This window comes from Mirounga angustirostris, unplaced genomic scaffold (genome assembly GCF_029215605.1).
Source record: "Mirounga angustirostris isolate CCGP_5_RB_7025 unplaced genomic scaffold, mMirAng1.0.hap1 SCAF_3, whole genome shotgun sequence".
Taxonomy (NCBI): domain Eukaryota; kingdom Metazoa; phylum Chordata; class Mammalia; order Carnivora; family Phocidae; genus Mirounga; species Mirounga angustirostris.
Window position 1 is genome coordinate 13,698,825 of NW_026991711.1, and position 20,150 is coordinate 13,718,974.

The 20,150-nt window shown below is 42.5% G+C and overlaps 2 protein-coding genes across 7 annotated transcripts in view; one reads left to right on the top strand and one right to left on the bottom strand.

Annotated features, from left to right (window-relative positions):
* Positions 1-5,218, bottom strand: part of MBNL2 (muscleblind like splicing regulator 2) — a 156,058-nt gene extending 150,840 nt beyond the window's left edge. For all 6 annotated transcript variants that reach the window (XM_064585943.1, XM_045869619.3, XM_045869620.3 and 3 more), the window contains exon 1: positions 4,953-5,218. The gene's annotated coding sequence lies outside the window, so the exon portion shown is untranslated. The remainder of the gene's footprint in view (positions 1-4,952) is intronic.
* A 34-nt stretch (positions 5,219-5,252) lies between these two features.
* On the top strand, positions 5,253-9,226 carry LOC123839848 (large ribosomal subunit protein eL32-like). The gene is made up of 2 exons (XM_045869622.3): positions 5,253-5,514; positions 8,626-9,226. Exon 2 carries the CDS (start codon positions 8,701-8,703, stop codon positions 9,184-9,186), a length of 486 nt encoding a protein of 161 aa, XP_045725578.1. The 5' UTR covers positions 5,253-5,514; positions 8,626-8,700; the 3' UTR covers positions 9,187-9,226.
* The last annotated feature ends 10,924 nt before the right edge of the window (positions 9,227-20,150 follow it).

Below are 20,150 nucleotides of genomic sequence, written 5' to 3' on the forward strand. Positions count from 1 at the left end.
ATCTTGTTCCCTGGCGATTGTGGATTGCAAATGCTTAAGGCCCAGGACCTGCCTGGCTGGGTGTTTCCTGCCTCCTCCCTCTGTCCTCTGAGGGGGGCTCACCACCCCCAAAGCTCTTAGAGCAGTCAGCTTGCACTGATGCTCATAAACCTTAGCACTGCCCATCTGCCTGCCAAGACTCATAACTAAAAAGACTTCTTGAGGCTCGTTTACGTCCTCGGTCTGCCCTCTCAGCTCTCCCCCAAACTGGGTTCCTAACCTTGCAGCTTGTCTACACCCAGAAAATACACAGAGATGTTAGGGTAAAAAAACAAAACAAAACAAAACAAAACAAAGCAAAAACTGTGTTTAAAAGGGGAAATATATATATTTTTAAAGTAACTGTTTTTAAGGGGAAAAAAGGTGGCAGGGGCGGGGGTAGTTTAATCCTCCAGGGTCTGGAATCAGGTTTCCTTGCTGGAATTGGGAATGGCCAGATAATTGCATCAGGGGCTCCCCAAGTACCCTGAGGCTTGGGATTGTGGGAGAGGGTCTAGGATTTCCTTTTGGTGACTTTTGGAGGCTTTTTAGATGACACATCCATGTTCCCCCAGTCACTTCGGCACTGAATCTCGGCCGGTGGAGACTGTGTGATTGCTCTCAGCAGCCTCATATTTGGGATTTTTCAGAGCATTCTCCTATGTCTGCTGTTCCTCTTACATCTCTGCATGTTATTTAAACAGCGTTTATGCCAAGAAATGGAATAGAGGTGAAGAAAGTATATGCAGACATTTAAAACTCAAAATTCCTTCCTTTATTCCCCCCCCCCAACACTAAGAACTGTCTGAAACCTACAATAAATGCCTGGTAGTTAATGTGAAATTAACATTAGCCAGTAAATTTATTATTAAAGTCTTTAAAACTTACAATTTTGCATCATTTCTTCCTGCCTTTTATTTTGCACGTACACTAAGTCAGGTATTAGGGAATTGACTCATTCTAACCAAAGAGCAAAAGCCAGAGAACCCAAGAGGTGTTTAATAAACACTTGTTGACTGATTGATGGAATATACTGACCTCGCATCTCCTAGACAATGCATTCTTTGTCAGAGCACTAAGGTAAGTCGGTGGGTCCGCTTTTATTACCAAACATTTCTGCCATGTCGAGGGGAGGAAGCCAGCTGAAACTCTGTCCACGGGCCTGGGGCTCAGGTTCACAAAAGAAACCCTAGGGCTCTACCTTTCACACCTGTTTTCACTCTCAGCAACAGAGGGGGGACTTGCCCCAGCTAAACAATGCAGAGGTGTTGGAGACACAGGCCTGATGCAGACCTAACCATGACGCCCCTCGGACTCCTTACTATGAATATTACCACGGCTGCAACTCACAGTTTGTACACATTAAAAAACAAAACATAAGAAACAACAGAGCTGAGTAAAATTAAAAAAGAGAGAGAGAGAAACACAGTATTGTAACTAATTTACAAAGCCCAGCTAAGTCTTTCTGCCTCGTTCTTCCGAGAGAAACCGAAGCGTGAAATATCAAGTTCCCGGCTCCCCACAGCCAGGCACATCTCTGCCCATCCGATTCAGCTGACCATTCCAGAAAGTATGCCTGTGTGAATGACCCCCTCGCTTCTCTTCGCAGCCCCTTCCTCTCTTTCCTTGCTAGGACTTCGTGAAAAGAGCTAAGTGCCCTTTACCCTGTTCTGCTTGGCCCCTGGGGTTCCGTGCTCACCTGGCCCAGACCCTGGACCTATGGCTTCCCCTTGACTTTGCTCCTGGCTGGCGTTGATGGTTTACACTCCCCGCCCTTCTGCCATGCCCCTCACCTCCACTGCCCACCTGCTCCCTAGAGCTGCCAGATTTCTCTGCCTAACACGACAGCCGAAAATGTTTCTGACCCTGTCAGCTCTCAGGTGCAGCTGTACCTGGACATTAAAGGCCCCCAAACTATGTCTTCAACAACCAACAGGCCCCACATGCCCCTTTCATTAATCAGAATCCCCTTGCAATGTTACCAACCTACTTCTATGTTGATGATATGTTTTGTCATTTCGGAAAATGTAAACAAATCACTATGCCTTTCTCTCCATCTTCTCTTGTTATCGGTAAGAAAGTGCAGGACGGAAGGGAGAGAAAATGCGTGTGAGATTGAGCCTAGTCCATCTACCGTCAGGAATTCTCTTCAACTCGAATCTAAATGCTCTTCTCCCAATTATTGCTCGGAATCTTGAGTACCTGATCTTGAATTTCGATGGCACTCCCTGAGCGCGGGACTGGCTGGTAGCCATGTGATATTGATTTGTTTTCACCATAGCAACAGCAAATTAAAACAACTAGCAGAGAGGAGGCAGGCTGTTAACCAGTAAAGCTACAAACCAGTATATTTTGCAAGCATATTTTCCTCCTTTCCTCTTAATTTCTGTCTTATTCATTCCACTTTCACAAATTTAATGCAAAGTCAAGGCAAAAAGAGCACGAAATGCTTTGGGCACTACAAGGTCTACGTCTGAAATAGTCTGGTTGGCACAGTTTCTAGTATATTAGACCAGATCGATGGAGAAAATGCAAACACCGACGCTCTGATTTCCTTGGAAATGTTGTTTGTTGGTCTAAGGATAAATATCCCTAGAAAATGGACATGAGCATGAAGTAGAGTGAAGGGTTCTGGAAATATGACTATCTTAATACCCTACGGCATTTGCCAACAGTTTCATTAATACAGAGGTTTTATCCTTTGTACTTTAAATAGCTCATTGTAGCAAGAGACAAATGACTTTTTTTTTTTTTTTGGTACAAGGTCAAGGCCTCTCAAAATGCTAGAATTATGAGAGAAAGTGTAGCAAGTATTACTCAGTTCTATTAAGAGAAAGAGAAACTGAGGTGGGTGCTTGCTTATTAAGGCTACACAGGCAGCATGAAAGGGAATGTCAACTAGAACCAGGAACTCCCGAAAACTCCCGTCTGTTCTGATGGAAATTCTCTCTTAAAAGGCTCTGTGTTAAGAAACTAACCTTCCCCTGAGCTCTGTGACCAAGGTTACCACCTGTGACATGGATTAACAACCCGCAGGATTGGCCTTCCCTCCCTTCAGCCCATCTGCCCTAGGACATCGTGCTCTTTCTATAAAAGCAGCTGTTCCCACCATCACAACCGGCCACGGAGTTGGTGGCATAACCGTGGTCCTCAATAGTGGCTCTAGGGGAACTGGGAATGAGGCCACAGGCACTGTCCACCCAGGTGGCAGTACTGGGCTGTGCCAAGGGGAAGTTGGGCCAGAAGCAAAGCCATGCTCCGCTCCCTGCCGTTTTTTGCCTGCGCAGCCAGAACCCTGCAGAGAACCTGCTCAGACCCGCCCGAGGAGAGGCAGGTAGAAGAAGATGCCCTAGTTATGCTGGAGACTGGTTGGGGGTTTAGAAAGGCCGGGCTACGCTGTGAAGACATAACTCAAGACCTGCCAAGAGAGAGTCAGAATGTTCCTGGCCAGGACATAAAGCAATATTCCTCTCCATGAGCCTGAATAAAAGAACACACAGCAGAAATAGTTGGGGGATGACGTCAGAAGTTCTGGGCTAGTGTCCTGCACTTCTCCTTGAAAGTAAAAACAGTGGGTCTAGAAGAATCTACGTGGCACTGCCCTTCTTTAAATGAATATTTGAACAGCCCCTCACAAAACAGGCAGGGTAGCTGGAGAAACTTCATCTTATTGAAAGATTAGAAGCATGCCCTCCTCTCTCTCTCTCTCTCTCTCTTTTTTACTTTATTAGCCCCCAAATTCACGTATTAACAAATTAACAAATATCTTTCCACTTAACCTTTGTCTTTTAAAAGGACAGCGATGTTTCTTGAAGAACATTCACGGTGGTAGTGGTTAGGCAAGTCAGATTTTTTTCCTTCGCTTCAGTGCTTGCTAACTATTCTAAAAATGTTACACATTTATTGTAAACACATGCTTCCGAGGCCTAACAAAAAAGCACAGTTTCCTCATGCCTGGCAGAAATTTAAAACGGAAAAGGGCAGAAAGAATTCTTTAACAAATATATCATTTCCTTCTCTTGGGCCAAGTGTGTTAAAAATAAATCTCCATCATTTCTCCCTGCTGCTTCTCGGCAAGAAAGTTGATATGGTTCGGCATAGTGAGACACAGCTTTAAAAGCTAGCCTGCCCTCATTAAATTATTCTGCTGGCTGTGTGTTCTCATTAAAAATGCATAAAGATCAGATAATTGCAGTAAGCATTATTAACCCAGCTTTACTTTTGAATATAATGGTTCCACTTTTAAGCTGGAAACAAAGGCTCAGACATGCCAGAAAAAGAAATGTAAACATTGAACTACAGTATCGAAAACTTGTCAGAAAGCTACCTCTTGCTAGCTTGTTAAAAATGTGCTTTTGAAACTCAACGCCCTGGCATTACAGAACGAGGCAGGTCCCTAATTTCTAACAAACAGACATGTATATATATATATACACATATATGTATATGTGTATATATATATATATATTCTTTTTTTTAGCTAAACGTTCCACCGATGATGATTCACTGCGAAGTTTTCTTTTTCTTCTTAATTACAAGCCCGTTTTTCAAATAATAGGATCAACGTAAACTTTATTTATTCGGGAGTTAACGATGGCAGTGTGAGAACGCTCTCCACCGAGAAAATAAGAACGCTCCCAAGAATTCAAATGGTTTCTGTTGAAGAAATAAATAGATCTGTTCTTGGAATAAAAACTCGTTTTATGCCTCACCCCAGACAGGCGGCATCGATTCAAGCTTTGCCATGTCTTTCCCTCAAATCAGAATGTTACGTAAAACTCCAGGGTCCCCTGCAAGTATTACATTTGAATTAGTGGAATCCGGTTTCCCTGGCTTCCCGAAGGAACACACATGGAATGCAGCATACTGCAGCAAACTCTTTAAACATTCAAAAAAAAAAAGGGGGGGGGGAAGGGGGGGGATGATTCTCTTACCTTGTTTAGCTCTGCCTCTTCTTCCCGTTTACAGTAACCCCGGGAACATCTGGCAGAATCGGGCGGCCGAGGAGGCTTCTCCGCGGCATCATGAGGAAGAAATTTCCATGTAAATAGTCCTCATTCCCTGCGTATTGTACTCTGAGAGCCGTCTGCCGTAGCTGGAAAATTTTGCCTTCAGATGATGAAGCAAAGACAGTCTAAACTCTGTTGCTGTAAAGCTGCAGCCCTTCCTCCCGACAAACCCCGCCCCGCGGCGGGGCGGGCGGCCAATCGCCGGCCAGCTCGTCAGCCCTGCTCGTCTGAGCCCGGCCCTCATAGGGTGACGGACACAGCAACACAGCGCCGGCCGTGTGTGAAAACAGTGCATCCATACTGATGAAAGAGGAATTTCCCTCTCAGAAGAAAGCAATCAGAGCACCAAGACAAAGTGGCACATAATTGGCAGAGCCGAGAGAGGGGTAGCTGGAGAAAACACCCTTGAAGACAGCCAGCCTCAAGCTTGGGCTGCACTGCAAATACTTGCGGAAATACCAACTCCGCAGATTCCAAAGGGATCCAGGTCGTACAGGAAACTGAAGTCATGCTCCCGGCTGACAAAGCATGGATTTGTTTTTCGGGGGGTGGGGTGGGGGTGGGGGTGGGGGTGGGGGTGGGGGTGGGGGTGGGTGGGAAGGAACCGCACGTCGACCACGGGCGGGGATACCTTGCAGAGCATTTTACAGATGATTTCTCTTAGCGGGGGAGACGGTGTTAGCCCGAGTGCATATTCAAAATCAAAACATGCTTAACCCCTTCGCACACAGTTTCCCTGAAGAACAGCTGTGACTGCAGTGCTTAGTTCCTGTAGCTCCTAGAGCTTTCATCTAAGTTTTTCCAACCACTGGGGTCTTCAGTTAGGGGATTCTGAACAATACAACTGATAGCTACACATTACCCTTTTGTCCTGTTGGCAGGCACCCCAGAGAGGATTAGGTGTGCTTTCGCCTAATCCTAAGGGACCTCAGGTACCATTTGATAAATACTGTGCATTGGTCCATATTGTCATTAATGAAGCAGTGATTACAGGAAGATAGTCACAGGGGAATGCATACGGCACGCGACCCAAGGGGCACCATTGGGTGCCACTCCCCAAAGGTTGTCTAGAGGTGCTGAATTTCCCCGAGAAAAAGCAGGAAAAAAGAAACAGAAAGGTTGGATGGGTCACTTATTTTTTCCCCCAGTCAACAGTACTCCTGCATGCTCTCAAAACAAAACAAAACAAAACAAAACAACCCATATGGCATTTGGAGAACACAAAAAGCATACATTTTCCTTCCACTGAAACACAACATTTTGAATTTAAAAAATGAAGTGTCATGCCTCCATGACTAAACCAAAGCAGGAACAAAGCCCCATTCATCTGAAAGGTTGAACCAATGCACTGTTGTTTACGAGCAACTACTCAGTGGATGTCACAGTTGAGGTGGAAGGTAGTGGTTTCCTTTGATTTTGCTAACTGCAGTTTGAAACACAAGGTTTCATATGATGTGTAGGCTATGTCTTCAATAGACTATCATGCGTTATCCCCCCTTGGATTTTATACTTCTAATGAGGATTACAACAGTTTTCATCCTGATGTAAATCCATCACATATAACTTTTAGGCTTTTGCCTACTATAATTTTTACTGAAAATTTAAATAATCTCTGTGGTCCAACAGGTAGACAATTATTTTTAGCTATTGATATACTTAATATCATACTGCCTGCAAATGGATAATCACAGGTCTACGAATCTCCTCTTCCCCATCTCCCTGATTCAGACAATGAGACTACCATGACCTTCATTTCATTCCTGAAATTTTAGTCATCTTTGACTCATTCTCCTACCTTCATCCAATGAAACTAGATCTCATTGATTTTTTTCCCTCCGGGCTAGTTCAGAACTCTGACCTGCTACCTGGATAGTACAAATGCTTGTAAGTTGGCTTCTGGGACACAAGCCTTCCCATGTTCGAGATTCCCGTTGCCAGACGGGTTCTCCCGTCATGTAAAGTCACGTTCCTTTCATATTCAAAGTCTTCTCTTTTAAAATCCAAATTACAGACTTTGAAGGATTTTCCATAATCTGGCCTCTCTCTTTCCACTCAACTTTTTCTACCCTGTTTTCCCAAGTGAACTTTTTGTTGGAGTCACGCTTATTTCTCCGAGACCTGGCTCCCGCAGTCCATCCCTAGACCTGACTCCCAAGAGCTTCACTTAACAAAATCTCATCCAACCTTTAGACCTCAACTTGCATCCTCTTTCCTCTGTTATGGCTTCTCTGTTCACATCGTCTTCTCTGATGTTCTTCTCCTCTGAAAGCATGCTGGCACTGTTCATTTTACCAGCCCATTAACCCCCTAATGATGAGCTGATCTCCCCACCCCAGAAGGCAAGGTTTGCACGGTATATTAAGATAATGTACTTAAAACATCTATACAGCGGCTGGCACGTGATCAATGTGCCACTCATATTTATTTCTACATTTCTGTCATATCTAGCAGCATGGCATGAGTAAACTTGCTGATTTCATGATTCCTATCTCAAGAATTGGTATCCTATCCATCCAATTTGCACAAGCAAAAACCTGGTGGTCATTCTTGATCCTCTCTCCCCAAACACCGTATGAAATCCATTATCAAAGCTTGTCAGGTTCGGCACCTAAATGTTTAGAAATGTTTCACTTCGCCCTGTCTCCACCAATGCGGTTTGGTCCAAGCTATCCATATCTTTCACTATGACTATGAAACAGACTTTTAGCTGGCCTCCTGCATATTTTCTTGACCCCTTCAGTCCCTTCTCTACATATCAGTAAACATAAGAATTCAAAAGTAGAATTCTGATTATTCTACCTACAGTCCTCTGCCCAAAATCTTTGCTATGGACTAAGGTGTGTCTCCTCCAAATTCCTATGTTGAAGCCCTAAGCCCCAGTGGAGTGGTATTTGGAGATGAGGTCTTTGGGAGATAATCAGGTTATGAGGGTGGAGCCCTCATGATGGAATTAGTGCCCTTCTAAGAAAAGATATCAAGGAGAGAGATCTTTTCTCTCTCTCTCACCCAAGCGAGGACAGAGCAAGAAGGCAGTCATCTCCAAGCCTGGAGCAGGCCATTACCAAAACCTGACCATACTGTCCCCTGGTTTCAGACTTCCAGCCTCCAGAACCCTGAGAAAGTACATTTCTGTTGGTAAAGCCATTTGTCCACAGGGCATTTTGTTATGGCAGCCTGGGCTGGGGAACAAGATAAAAGTTCTCAGCGTGGTTTACAAGGTCCCATGTTATCCAGCCCCAGCCTACCTCTCTAGCCTAATCAGTGGCCTTTTCTTCAGGGAGCCCTTCCCTGACCCCACGATGAGTTTAGGTCCCACCTGTTGTTTTCTCTCCCAGCCTGTGCACTCCAGAGCAGTGCTTCTCGAATTTAATGTGCATGCAGATCCCCCAGGGATCTTGTTAAAATTCTATCTCAGTAGTTCTTGGGTGGATACTGAGATTCTGCATTGCTAACAAGCTCCCAGGTGATGCTGCTACTTCTGGTCCATGGACTACTCTTTGAGTAGCAAGATTTTATAGATGTTGTTTACTTTATAGCACTTTTTATAGGGCATGGGAATACGTTTATTTGGTTAATTACATAAGATCTATCTTCTCAGCCAGCTGACCAGCATCAGAAGCCACTACTGTCTCTCCAACATCCAACTGAGTATGTGCCTGGCACTTGACAGGAGATGCGCAATGATAAATATGTGTTTTGGCTCTTCCTCGGCGCTGCCTGCGGAGGTGGCAGCCATCTGTTACTGGGCATCGTGGCTGCCCTCAGACCTCTGGTGAAGCCCAAGATCGTTAAAAAGAGGACCAAGAAGTTCATCTGGTACCAGTCAGAACGCTATGTCAAAATTAAGCGCAACTGGTGGAAACCCAGAGGCACTGACAATAGGGTGCACAGAAGATTCAAGGGCCAGATCTTGATGCCCAACATTGGTTACGGGAGCAACAGGAAAACAAAGCACATGTTGCCCAGTGGCTTCCGGAAGTTCCTAGTCTACAATGTCAAGGAGCTTGAAGTGCTGTTGATGTGCAACAAATCTTACTGTGCAGAGATTGCTCACAATGTCTCCTCCAAGAACCACAAAGCTATTGTGGAAAGAGCAGCCCAGCTGGCAATCAGAGTCACCAATCCCAATGCCAGGCTGTGCAATGAAGAAAATGAATAGATGGCTTATTGTGCACATCATATTTGTGTTAATAAAACCATACAACTAAATAAATAAATAAATAAATAAATAAATAAATAAATAAATAAATAAGTGTTTTGAATTAATGAATTGATCAATACAACATACTGCAGATCCAAGCTGGACTTTTCTTTCTTTTTCTTTTTCTCATCTGCCTCCCCTTCCTCCCCCTCTCCCCTGACCCTTCTTCCTCTTCTCTTCCTCCTTCTGTCTATAACTCAATTGTGGAAGCCTTGAAACTCTGGAAAGAAAATTAATGTTTATTGAAGTCATGATATACTAAATAGAAAGGAGAATGTTGAGAAACCAAACAGAAAAAGTGTCAAGAAGGTGATGAACTGTGTCAAAGTAAAGAAGGTGGCCAGAGGAATCAAAACCATAGATACTTGTCCAACAGAAGTTGTCAATTATCTCCTCCAGGTTGATGAATTCAAGATCTATAACTCTGTCCCTTTCTCTTGACCTCTATGCCCAATTTATCACTTGAATGGACCAGAGATAACTCATTTTCACCTTGTCCCTAACTTATTTTTTATTCTATTAGAACACATTGCTCTTATGTCTCCCACGTTAGTGAATGGGGCCACCATCTTTTATGCCTGCCTCTGTCTCACTACCAACATGCAAATACTCCCATGTCCTATAGATTCCTATCTCTTGAATTCATTGATGTCTCCCCATCTTCACTGCTGTGTCCCTAGTTCAAGTCCTCATCCTCTTCTGTCTTCTCTTCACCTCCCTGCTTCCAATCTTGGCCCTCACTTTTCATACCACAGCCATACCACAGCCAAATGGAAACACAAATCTTATCATGTCATTATCTACATAGTCACTCCGTGACACCCGTTATCTTCAGGACAAACTCCTTGCCTAATTCTTGAGTATATTCTCTTACCACTCCTCTTGAACTTACTTCCCTCCTACTTAATACCCAGTATTACTAAACCAGTTTTAATCCCTAGAATGTATTATTCTCTTGCTAATTTACAGCCTGGATTCCTTCTGTATAAAACAGCTCTGATTCCTTTTATGCCCATCTGACATCTTTCCATCCAGCAATACTCAATGTACATACCACCTCTTCCAGGAAGCCTTCCCTGACCACCATGACTTCCTTGGCCCCTTGACATTGTATTCACCATAGCAATTATCACAGTGTATTGTGAATATAGTTTCCTTACTTATGATCTCACTAGTGTCTGTGATAGAAGTGACCATGTCTTTCTTGTTCATCAGTTTATCCCCAGTACCTAGAACATGTGGTGATGTAATAGCAGACACTAAATTGTGTTGAATGGTTAAATGGATAAATTTAAAAATAACACTAGTAACACAGTGGCAAAGAGAAATGCAGGGTTCAAGCAAAAAATTGATAGTGAACGGGCAGGCGCCTGGGTGGCTCAGCCAGGTAAGCGTCTGACTCTTGGTTTCAGCTCAGGTCATGATCTCAGGGTTGTGAGATCAAGCCCTGTGTATGGCTCTGCGCTGGGCCTGGAGCCTGCTTGGGATTCTCTCTCTCCCTCTCCCTCTGGCCCTCCCCACCCCCACTCGAGTGCTCCTTTCTAAAAAAAAAAAAAAAAAAATCGACACTGAAGGCACGGAAGGCATAGGGACAATGGATGTAGCCTACATACGTATTAAAAAAAAAAAAAGCCTAGAGAAGGGAAAGAGGAAATAATATAAAAGCTAAAAGGCACAGTGCAGTTAGGAGATCACTCCTTTTGTTGGATGTACCAAAGTTAGCAAGCTCATGGTCAAGAGGAAACTCATCTCTGATGATGTTTAAAATGGAGGTGATTTCCATAGAAACAAAATCTTCCTTTGAGTGGAAAAGGGTAGGTGTCCTAGAACAGATGGAAGTGCTGACTTTTCAGAAGAGAGGGCTTAAAAGGAGGAGAAGGTTGTTTACAGCCAAGAGAGAAGTGAGACAGAAAGGCCCACTGCAGATGGGCCTGGTCTGTGACAGTTTGGTCTCTCTCAGTATAATCTCCCGGTATGCTTTTCTAGCCTACATGTGTCCACTTGGTCCTTTAGTATATACTGTTCTTTATTTTCCTCTAGTTGTTTTATGTGGAAACCTTACCACAAGTCCCTTGAGGGCAGAGACCATGCACTAAAACCTTTTTGTATCCTCCACAGTGCCTAGCATGGAGCAATGCTGAATTAATTTTGATTGATGGATTTTTACTGGAGAAAATTTGCATACTTTAGAAAAGATTGGTAGTTTTTTGTTTGCTTGTTTTTTTTTTTAATGTGCAAACTGTTGAAAATGTAGCAAGGAATAGAAAACTTGGTTTTATGATTGTCAGAAAAAAAGTTATAGTGTTTTCAATTGAATTTATTGCAAGGAAGATCAACTGGTTCCTATTATGTTTCCATGGGTCCAGGGGCAGAAGACTCTGGGAAAAATCAGGACTAACATTTCTAGGGTAAGGAAAACAGAATGAAATAAATTGCATAAAGCATGTAAATAATAAAATGATGTCTGAGAAAACCTCATAAAACATGGCACATAATTAATTATTAATATATCTTAGCTACTACTATTACTACTGCTGATTTTATCATCATCCTTAGGTTCTAGATTTCTAGTGAGATTTCACTGAAGAGTGATTATGTCAAAACATGATCACTAAAGTAGAGATTTCCACACTTTCCTGCTTTGTAGCACTTTTGACATCCTGTATTTTTTTCACAATGCTCCTAGGCCAAAAGAAATACCTAAATGTTCTATTTAATAAGTAATTAGGTCCTAACAACTTAGTTGACTGTTTATATTTAACAACTTTGTAGCTGTTTGAAAAATTAATAGAAAAAGTTTGGAAGAAAAAGTAATATTTTTATTTCATTCTTAAATAACCCTAATGAGTTATTAATAGATTGTGCGTGCCTATTGGGCACTGCATACAATTCTCAAAGCCTGAAATCAGACTGGAACCACTACGCTTCATTTACCGGTCCACAATGATTTTTGTGCAGTACTTGCTTTTCGTATTCCTCACTGCTAAAAATCCAACTTTGCAAAGATAGATGGTATCATTGAAAGGAATGTAGCATGAGTCTCATACTGAAACTGAATTACCTTGAATTAGTAATTTGCACACCATCTGACACATTTTGAGAGTACTGCTGTTTTCCCTGGAAATAGAAAATGTCTCACGGAACCCCTGCGAGTTCACTGCAGCTTCCCCAGGGTGACTCATAGCACAGTTTGTGAACCACGCACTAAGGCATGGGTTGGCCAATGTCAACTGTCCCACTGTTTTTGGTTTTGTGTTTGTTTTCTGGCGTGATACTTGCATCAGGCCTTCTGTCCTGAGGTCCAAGAGCACTTGAAGTTGCAGAAAGAAGATCGGGTCAAAGGTTGCTGGACATGCCAGCCCTGAAACTGAGGTCATTTGAAAACAAGCTTCTGAGATGCAGGTGAGGCTTACAGTTCTCCAGAATTTCAGATGCTTGTGGGGCAAAAAGAAGAGACTAGGAGACAAAGAGGATGATGATACTGTTGGCTATTGATGGTGAAAGACACTTGCCAGTGACCACTGTCTTTTAAAATGGTGAATTCTGGAAATAAGTGTAAAGAGGAAGGAACGGTGAGACTTTTCCCTATTAGTCCTCTTCATTAAGACCACACATATCTTTTGCTGCTCATCCCTATTTTCTCTTAGGCAGGCTGGGGAATTACCATGCTTCCTTCATATGCACTATAATCTAATTTTACTTGTAATAAAGGATGAGTATTCTTAGACCCTGTCTCCACCTCTTTGTATTAATGTGGCATTTACGACAGGGAAGAGAATCCCCCAAACCTGAAATGCTACAGGTGGCTGGCATTCTCTTGCCCCTGTTGGACAACTTGGAAGATTCTTTCATTCCTTACCTCCTGCCCATCTTCTGAATGAGAGGTCAAGCTGGACAGGGGTCCAGCAGCAACTGGATGAGAAGAGAACTACTTCCTCTACTTTTCCTTCCTTTTCCATAGCTTCTGCCCCCATTTGTCATAACGTATAATCGACTTTTACTGTTTGTTGTCGATCCCCTCCACTAGAATATAAGTCCCCTATGCCCCCCACAGGCAGGGGGCTTTTACTATTTTGTTTGTTGGTATATTCCAAGTGCCTATGATAGAACCTGACCCATGGGACTGATAATACATGTTTGTTAAATAAATGAAAAAAATGTTGGCAGACTGAACTATGGTAGAGGATGAGTAAGAAACTGTGTTTGAGGCCAAGCATCAGAGCACCTCCTTAGGTGCTTCCCAGGGTTGTTGGGAGTCATGCATGTGGAAACCAAGGAAGAGTCAACCCCCCCCACCCCGCCATCGAGAACAACTTGAGTGCCGCTCAATGGCGTATGCTGTTGTAGAGTTGGGATTTTATGGTTCACTGATGTTCCATGAGCAGCCCAGTTCCAGAGACAGGGTCTTTAATGGAACAGGAGTGTCCTCTTTTCCAGAAGGTTGAGAAATGGGTGGGCTTGACGAAAAAGGTGATCTTGGTGAGGTCACGGGCTCAGGGTATGTGAGCTCGTGGACTAGAGGAGACACCATCATCCCTGAGTGAAAGGTTGGACTAGCTGTGGGAAATAACAGGTGCAACTTGGATTAAAGCTTGCATTTCAAGAATGAATGCAACTGGTTTTGATCTACTACCATTATATGAAACTCTTTCCAAAGCTCCCAGTCCCCACTCCACCTCTTTTTGGTTCTCCCAGGATTGCCACCCTACCTGGATCCCCTTCTTTACGCATCTGATTAGGATTTATCGAATACTTGCCATATATTGATTCCAAACAAGGCAGGGACGATCTGAAGATGAGCAAGATACAGGCATGACCCTGAGGAGCTTAAAGAATGACACAGTGATCCCAGAAGCAAGATCTATGGATGCTCGTCTCAAAATGTTCCCAAAGAAAAGGATCCACAGCCAAGGAGGTTCGGGAAATGTTGGAAGAGCCATTAAACATGTGCTTTCACCACAGGACTTCTCAGAGCTTTTATTCTGGGAATGTGCTTTGTGAATCTCCAAAAAAAGGGTATATAGTTTGCCATGTTTGAGGATTTATTTTATCACAGCCCTCTTATTTGAAAAACATCTAACTGGTATGATATTCTAGGGGATACATTTTGGGAAACACAAGTCCAGATAAATCTTTTTTTTTTCCTTCCTGTTCTCTGGGCCATACCCATATCTGCTTGCCTCATTCAACTCAACATCTTCTTTCTGATGCTCCATTTTCCTACTTTAAAAAGGTCCTCAACTTTGTCAACAACTCGTGAAGCATCTACCATGACTCGATGCTACTTTCCAGTCATTTTTTAGCACCACAGTTACCCTGAAGTTCCTGTGGCTCCAGGGTATCCTGGCTGGACCAGACCTTCACAGCCTTCTTCCTCAGTCAAATCTTGGAGACCATTTGCCCAGGTATTCCTGGACAGCAGAGGGCCCCTGGTGGCTGTGTAGGGACCTAGGGGCATAACTACCCTTTCAAATCTTCATCCCGTCTAAACTCTATGTTCCAAGAGAAACACCAATTTATAGAAAACATGTTACTCATCCCTTTCCTCCACCAAATGCCATTCATGACAAGTGCTTCTCGGGAATTCCTAGTCTTGGAGGTTGGCGGCCGGTAGAGATGATTTATTTATTAAGCATTTACTTAGCAATTACTATGTGTTGAGCACAACACTATGAAATACCCGCTGTTATTATCCCAATCTTACAGATGGGAATGGTTACCTGAGCATCTAAGTAACCTTTCCGGGGCTACAGAGCTAGCCAGTGGTGGAGCCCACTGTCCCCAGGCAGGCTGGCTCCACAGTCCATTTCCTTACCACTGCAACATGCTGGCTCTAAATAGAACAGAACAGGTAACACAGGAATCAGAAAGTGTTAACTGTTAAGGGAAAAAAAAATAGAAGGAACAGTGGGACACAGCAAAAGGGGAATCAGACAATCTGAGCAGGAGTTGGGGGGATAACTGCATAAACAGGACAGGCCACGTTGAGAAAAATCCCATGATAGAGATTAGCCAAGTCAAGGAAGCATGTCATGGGCCCTCTAAAGAAATGTGTTCCAAGCAGAAGATGCACACTCCAGGGTCCGGGGAGAACTCTGGAAGACATTAGTGTGAGAGGGACTTCTGTGTTCAACTGCGCTGGCCACCAACTTGTCACTAAGTTCTACCCTTTGTTTCTTTTTTTTTTTTTACCCTTTGTTTCTTAATAGTTATTTCTTGACGATGCCCTGTTCTCTCTGTACTAACGGCTCCATCCACTCTTCAGTCTGATTCAGTCTGGCTTCTGTCTTTCTTTCTTCACACCCAGAACACCCCTCATCACCATCCCTCCATCAGCAATCATAAGGGGCCAGATCCTTCTTTTCACTTCTAGATGTTTCCCTATCTTCCCTTTCTAAATTCAAAAATATGGCTACCTCTTTTCAGGTTGATTCATCAAATGATCTCCTTCTGCTATCCATTTAGACCTCAGTATATATTCTTGATAAATGAAAAATTTCAAACTTATATAAAATGTTCTGAATTTTCTTCCAAGAACATGTGTTGTGTTTTATAATAAAATTTTAATCTTTATTTTAAAAATAATTTGTGCAAAGAGAAAGCATCTGGCTTTGTTTTATCTGCTACAGAAAAGGGATCATGTCATGGATATATTCTTTACCAGAAATGGGCAATTATTGAGCCTTCCATCTGGATTAGAGAGAAAAACCACTTCACCTTAGCAACAGCTTTCTGACGCTGATGTACATCACCTTACATCATTTGGTTTCATGTCACTGTGTTTCTTTCTCTAACATCTCAAACCTTAAAAACCTTGGAGCTTTATAGATCTCTACATTTAAAAGGCTTAATGAAAAAGGAAGAAATAACCGTGTTTAAATATTCACTGAGTCATTATAATCTTGAACTCTGTCATCAGGTCTCTCTGCTCCAGCAAAACAAAATGAGAATTGTTCTTTTTGAACTCATTCCAATTTCTGCCACTGCTTTGCCCACACCCTCGTATCTCCCGAGCTGATGCCCACAAGTTCCCTCTCTGTGTCCCCAACCTGTTGCATTGCCAGCCTCCTCAACAAGCCTGGTCACTTACAAATGTAATTATTCTGTTTTGCAAAACAGTCCAGTCCTGAAGGGATTATGGTGAGATTATGATCATGGATCCCAGAGCTGGAAGAAATCTTACTATTCATCTAGATTCTAGTCCCTTATTTGAAGGCGAGGAGACAGAAACACAATGGTTGGCTTTTGCTAAAACACAGAAAAGATTCTACCCCTCTGGAAGTTTGTGGTTCCTCAAAATTTCAGTTAGGACCCTCACACAGTGGCAGACCATGCAGCCCCCCAACCCCCGCCCCATCAGATGCCCCCTCCCCCACCGCTACCTCCCTCCCCCCTGCCCCTCCCCACCGGCTCCTCCACACACAAAAATTCACACACCCAAGTTGCTGAATCAGTGCCAGGAATCCTTCCTGCACCAGAAATTGGGCTGAGACTCCTCCACTTAGAAGTTGAAGTATTGGCTTTGGTCTCAAAATAAACAACATTTGAAAACTCACAGTTGTGGGGAGTCATTTAAGTGATGCTTATTTATAGGAACAAACATTTGTATATATTGACGGGAAATATTTGCTGTCAATGAACGGAAAACTATCCACATACATCTGACACTTGGGCAAAATCGGGCTCTCAGTTTTGGAAACCTCAGGCCCTGCCACCAAGACAAAGACTTCCTTCATAAGCTTTTATCACTTTTATCACAAATTAACCGTCATGCTCCAGAAGTAATTTGCAAAGTTCTCAATTTGCTGGATCCCTGACTAAGAAGCACAGATGATATTTTTAATCTATTTTAATCTTAAAGTTATTTTTAACATAATTAAGCATTTATAACTTTGCTTTATATATACTTTGAGTTATATAACATCACTGAGCTAATAATTTGGACCACACTTTAAAAAATTCTCTATTCTCAAGATCTCACATTTAAGTCTAATGAGGAAATTGCCTTTTGGTTAGAAATCAATATCTTCCTTTTAGAAGACCTTTTAATACTGAAAATAGCAAAACAAAAGATTCTCAAACTTTTCAAAAAATGTAAATTTTACCAAATGAGCAATTAGAACACATTTTTTCATACTGAATCAACTAACAAGTACTTATTGCCCCAATTAGACTAACTGACACCCAAATACGGATTCTGTCATTGTTCTCAGAGGAGACAAAAGGGCTGTCTAATTTATCTTTATGTCTTCAATATTGGAAAGATTATTATTAAGCATTCATTGCACTATCTCTTTTGAAAAGCACTTTATGATAATTTATCACTTCATACTCATATTCAATCTGGGAGGTCACTGTCTTTATCTTCATTTTACAAGGAGGGACATTGAGGGACAGAAGGTTGAAAACTTTATCCTGGGTTTCTAAAGAACCTACTGGCCGAGGTGGGTGATGGACCCGGATTCTGTGCAAAATTTAGGTCCCTCAGTGGCACAACTCAAGACACAATTTCATCCTAAAATTTGAGCAAAGAATCATACTCAACTGACATGCTTTGGCAGGGAGTTGGTGAGCGAAATTTTGGTGGGTTCTTGGCATTCATGTAGAAGAATATAAGAAGGGAAGAGATTTTCCTGGAAACATGGAAATATAGACAACTTCCCAAAATGTTCTAAAGGAAATACAGAGGTTTAATTTAAAAATTCTTAATTAAGTTACTCAAATCCTATTTTTATAATATTTTGAATTGATTTCTTGTGTGTTTTTAGCTGCATGGGTGGCCTGTTTGATTTTTTGCCCCTACCTTTAAGAACTCTGCTAAATGGACAACCCAGTTAGAGACTGACAGACCAAAATGATACCTTGTAAAAACATATTTTCAGTTAGTTTACTTAATCTCTGAGGTTAGTGTCCAGGGCCACTGTGTATGACCAGGGAGGTTATGTTTGGCAAATCTCCCGTCCATTATTCAGGTTACAGTCAATATTCTAGTCACCATTCTTGAAATATGTGCATCCCTGGAGATGTGCAGTACACAACCTACTCAACCATATATGTCTTCCCAGTTAATATCTTCAGCCTAAGAGTAAGTGGGCAGATAATAATAGGGCTGGTCACAGACTTACCACTTTTAGATAATCTTTGTGTTTCTCCTCTGACTCTTTTCTAGCCTTTTGTAAATCTTGTCATTATTTTTTTTTAAAGATTTTTTTTTATTTATTTATCTGAGAGAGAGAATGGGAGACAGAGAGCATGAGAGGGGGAGGATAAGAGGGACAAGCAGATTCCCTGCCGAGCAGGGAGCCCGATGTGGGACTCGATCCCGGGACTCCGGGATCATGACCTGAGCCGAAGGCAGTTGCTTAACCAACTGAGCCACCCAGGCGCCCCCCCTTTTTTTTTTTTAAAGATTTTTTTAATTTATTTATCTGAGAAAATCTTGTCATTATTTTCTCAACTCTTTCTCAAGCCTCTGACCCATATACTTCTACAACTGAGACTTCACTACGCTGTCCCTAATGGCCTAAGGACTAGTAACTAGAGTTTCTATATCCCAGGAGATTGATAAGATAAATCCATGAATCAGCTTTTACTTCTAGAGTTCTCAGAACAATCTAGTTCTGTTGTACAATCTGGGCCAGGCTGCAGCTTCCTCAAAAGGCTCGAGTTCCAGCTCCACAATGGAATCAGAGGTATGGTCCTAGTCTCATTGCCTTACTCCCTAAGTCACAAAAACAATCCCAAGCACTGAGTCTTACATTTATTAATTGGTGTCACTGGAGTCCAAAACATTCCCAAATATTTTTCTGCTAAATCCTAGTCCTACAAGACGATCTGGGAAAATCAAAAGGATTCCCTTACAGATTTGTTTGGGAAACACTGCATACTATATTGTCTACTTGAAGATTCATATAGTTCATTAGCATTTTAAAGGATCTGAGAAGTCCTGCAAGAAATAAATCTGTTGAATTTTGTTTATCCCCAAACTTATTTATTTATTTTTGGTAACTCCTAGTAGTATCAATAATGCACCTGGGAAATGCAAATCTGCAGAAAAACAAGTTCTCCAAACAATGTTCCTTTACCTGACTTAAGACTCTTCCCTGATCTCGCCCTCATGAATTAGCTAGTTTTTAACATCCATGACAGTGGCCACAGCACAACCTAGACCATTTACAGGTTTTCTTGAGCACTTCGCAGGTTTTCACCATACAGTGAATTGCACTTTGCAACAATGTACATGCAGGAAAGAGGAGGAGGGATACAGGGGTTAGGGAGACAAAGATGAGTAGAGGGAAGAGAGCCAGACAGGTGACAAAGGGAACTGAGCAAAGGTAACCCTGTTATAGGGCCTGTTTTAGTAAATCCATCTTATATAAGGGGAAACTGAGGCTTAGATAAGTTAAATAACTTGCTCTAGTTCCCTCTACTATTTGGGTGCACAGCTTTAACAGGAAGCCACATTACTGACTCCAAACCCCATGCTCTCCACTTCATTACATTTTGCATAATACGACATGATCATGAATGTTGTTACCATCTGAAAGGCCTCATGATGCGGTGGTTGAACGCAGGCTCTAACCCATTCCCAAGTTCAAGTCCCACCTCTCCCAATGAGTAGCATGTGACCATGCCCACAATCCCCGTGCCTAGGATTCATCTCTGCAACAGGATGGTCATCCTCACCAGATCCTTGAGAGAAGGTAAGGAATCAGTGTTCCAAAAATGCTTTGAATAATTCCCGTCAATATTCAAATAAACACGGGTGTTGTGGCCAATTTTTTCTGTATTTACTATTCATAGCTGAATTCTCCCATTTCACAGACTGCACAGCCAAGGCCTTGTACTCAGCTGTCAGGAACGACTGGAACCGAACTTGAGGTGTAATTCCCCTGTCCCGCCTTTCCCATAAAGCTGCGAGA

Coding starts and splice junctions, on each gene's coding strand:
- LOC123839848 (XM_045869622.3), top strand. CDS start 8,701: ATGCGCAATGATAAATATGTGTTTTGGCTCTTCCTCGGCGCTGCCTGC.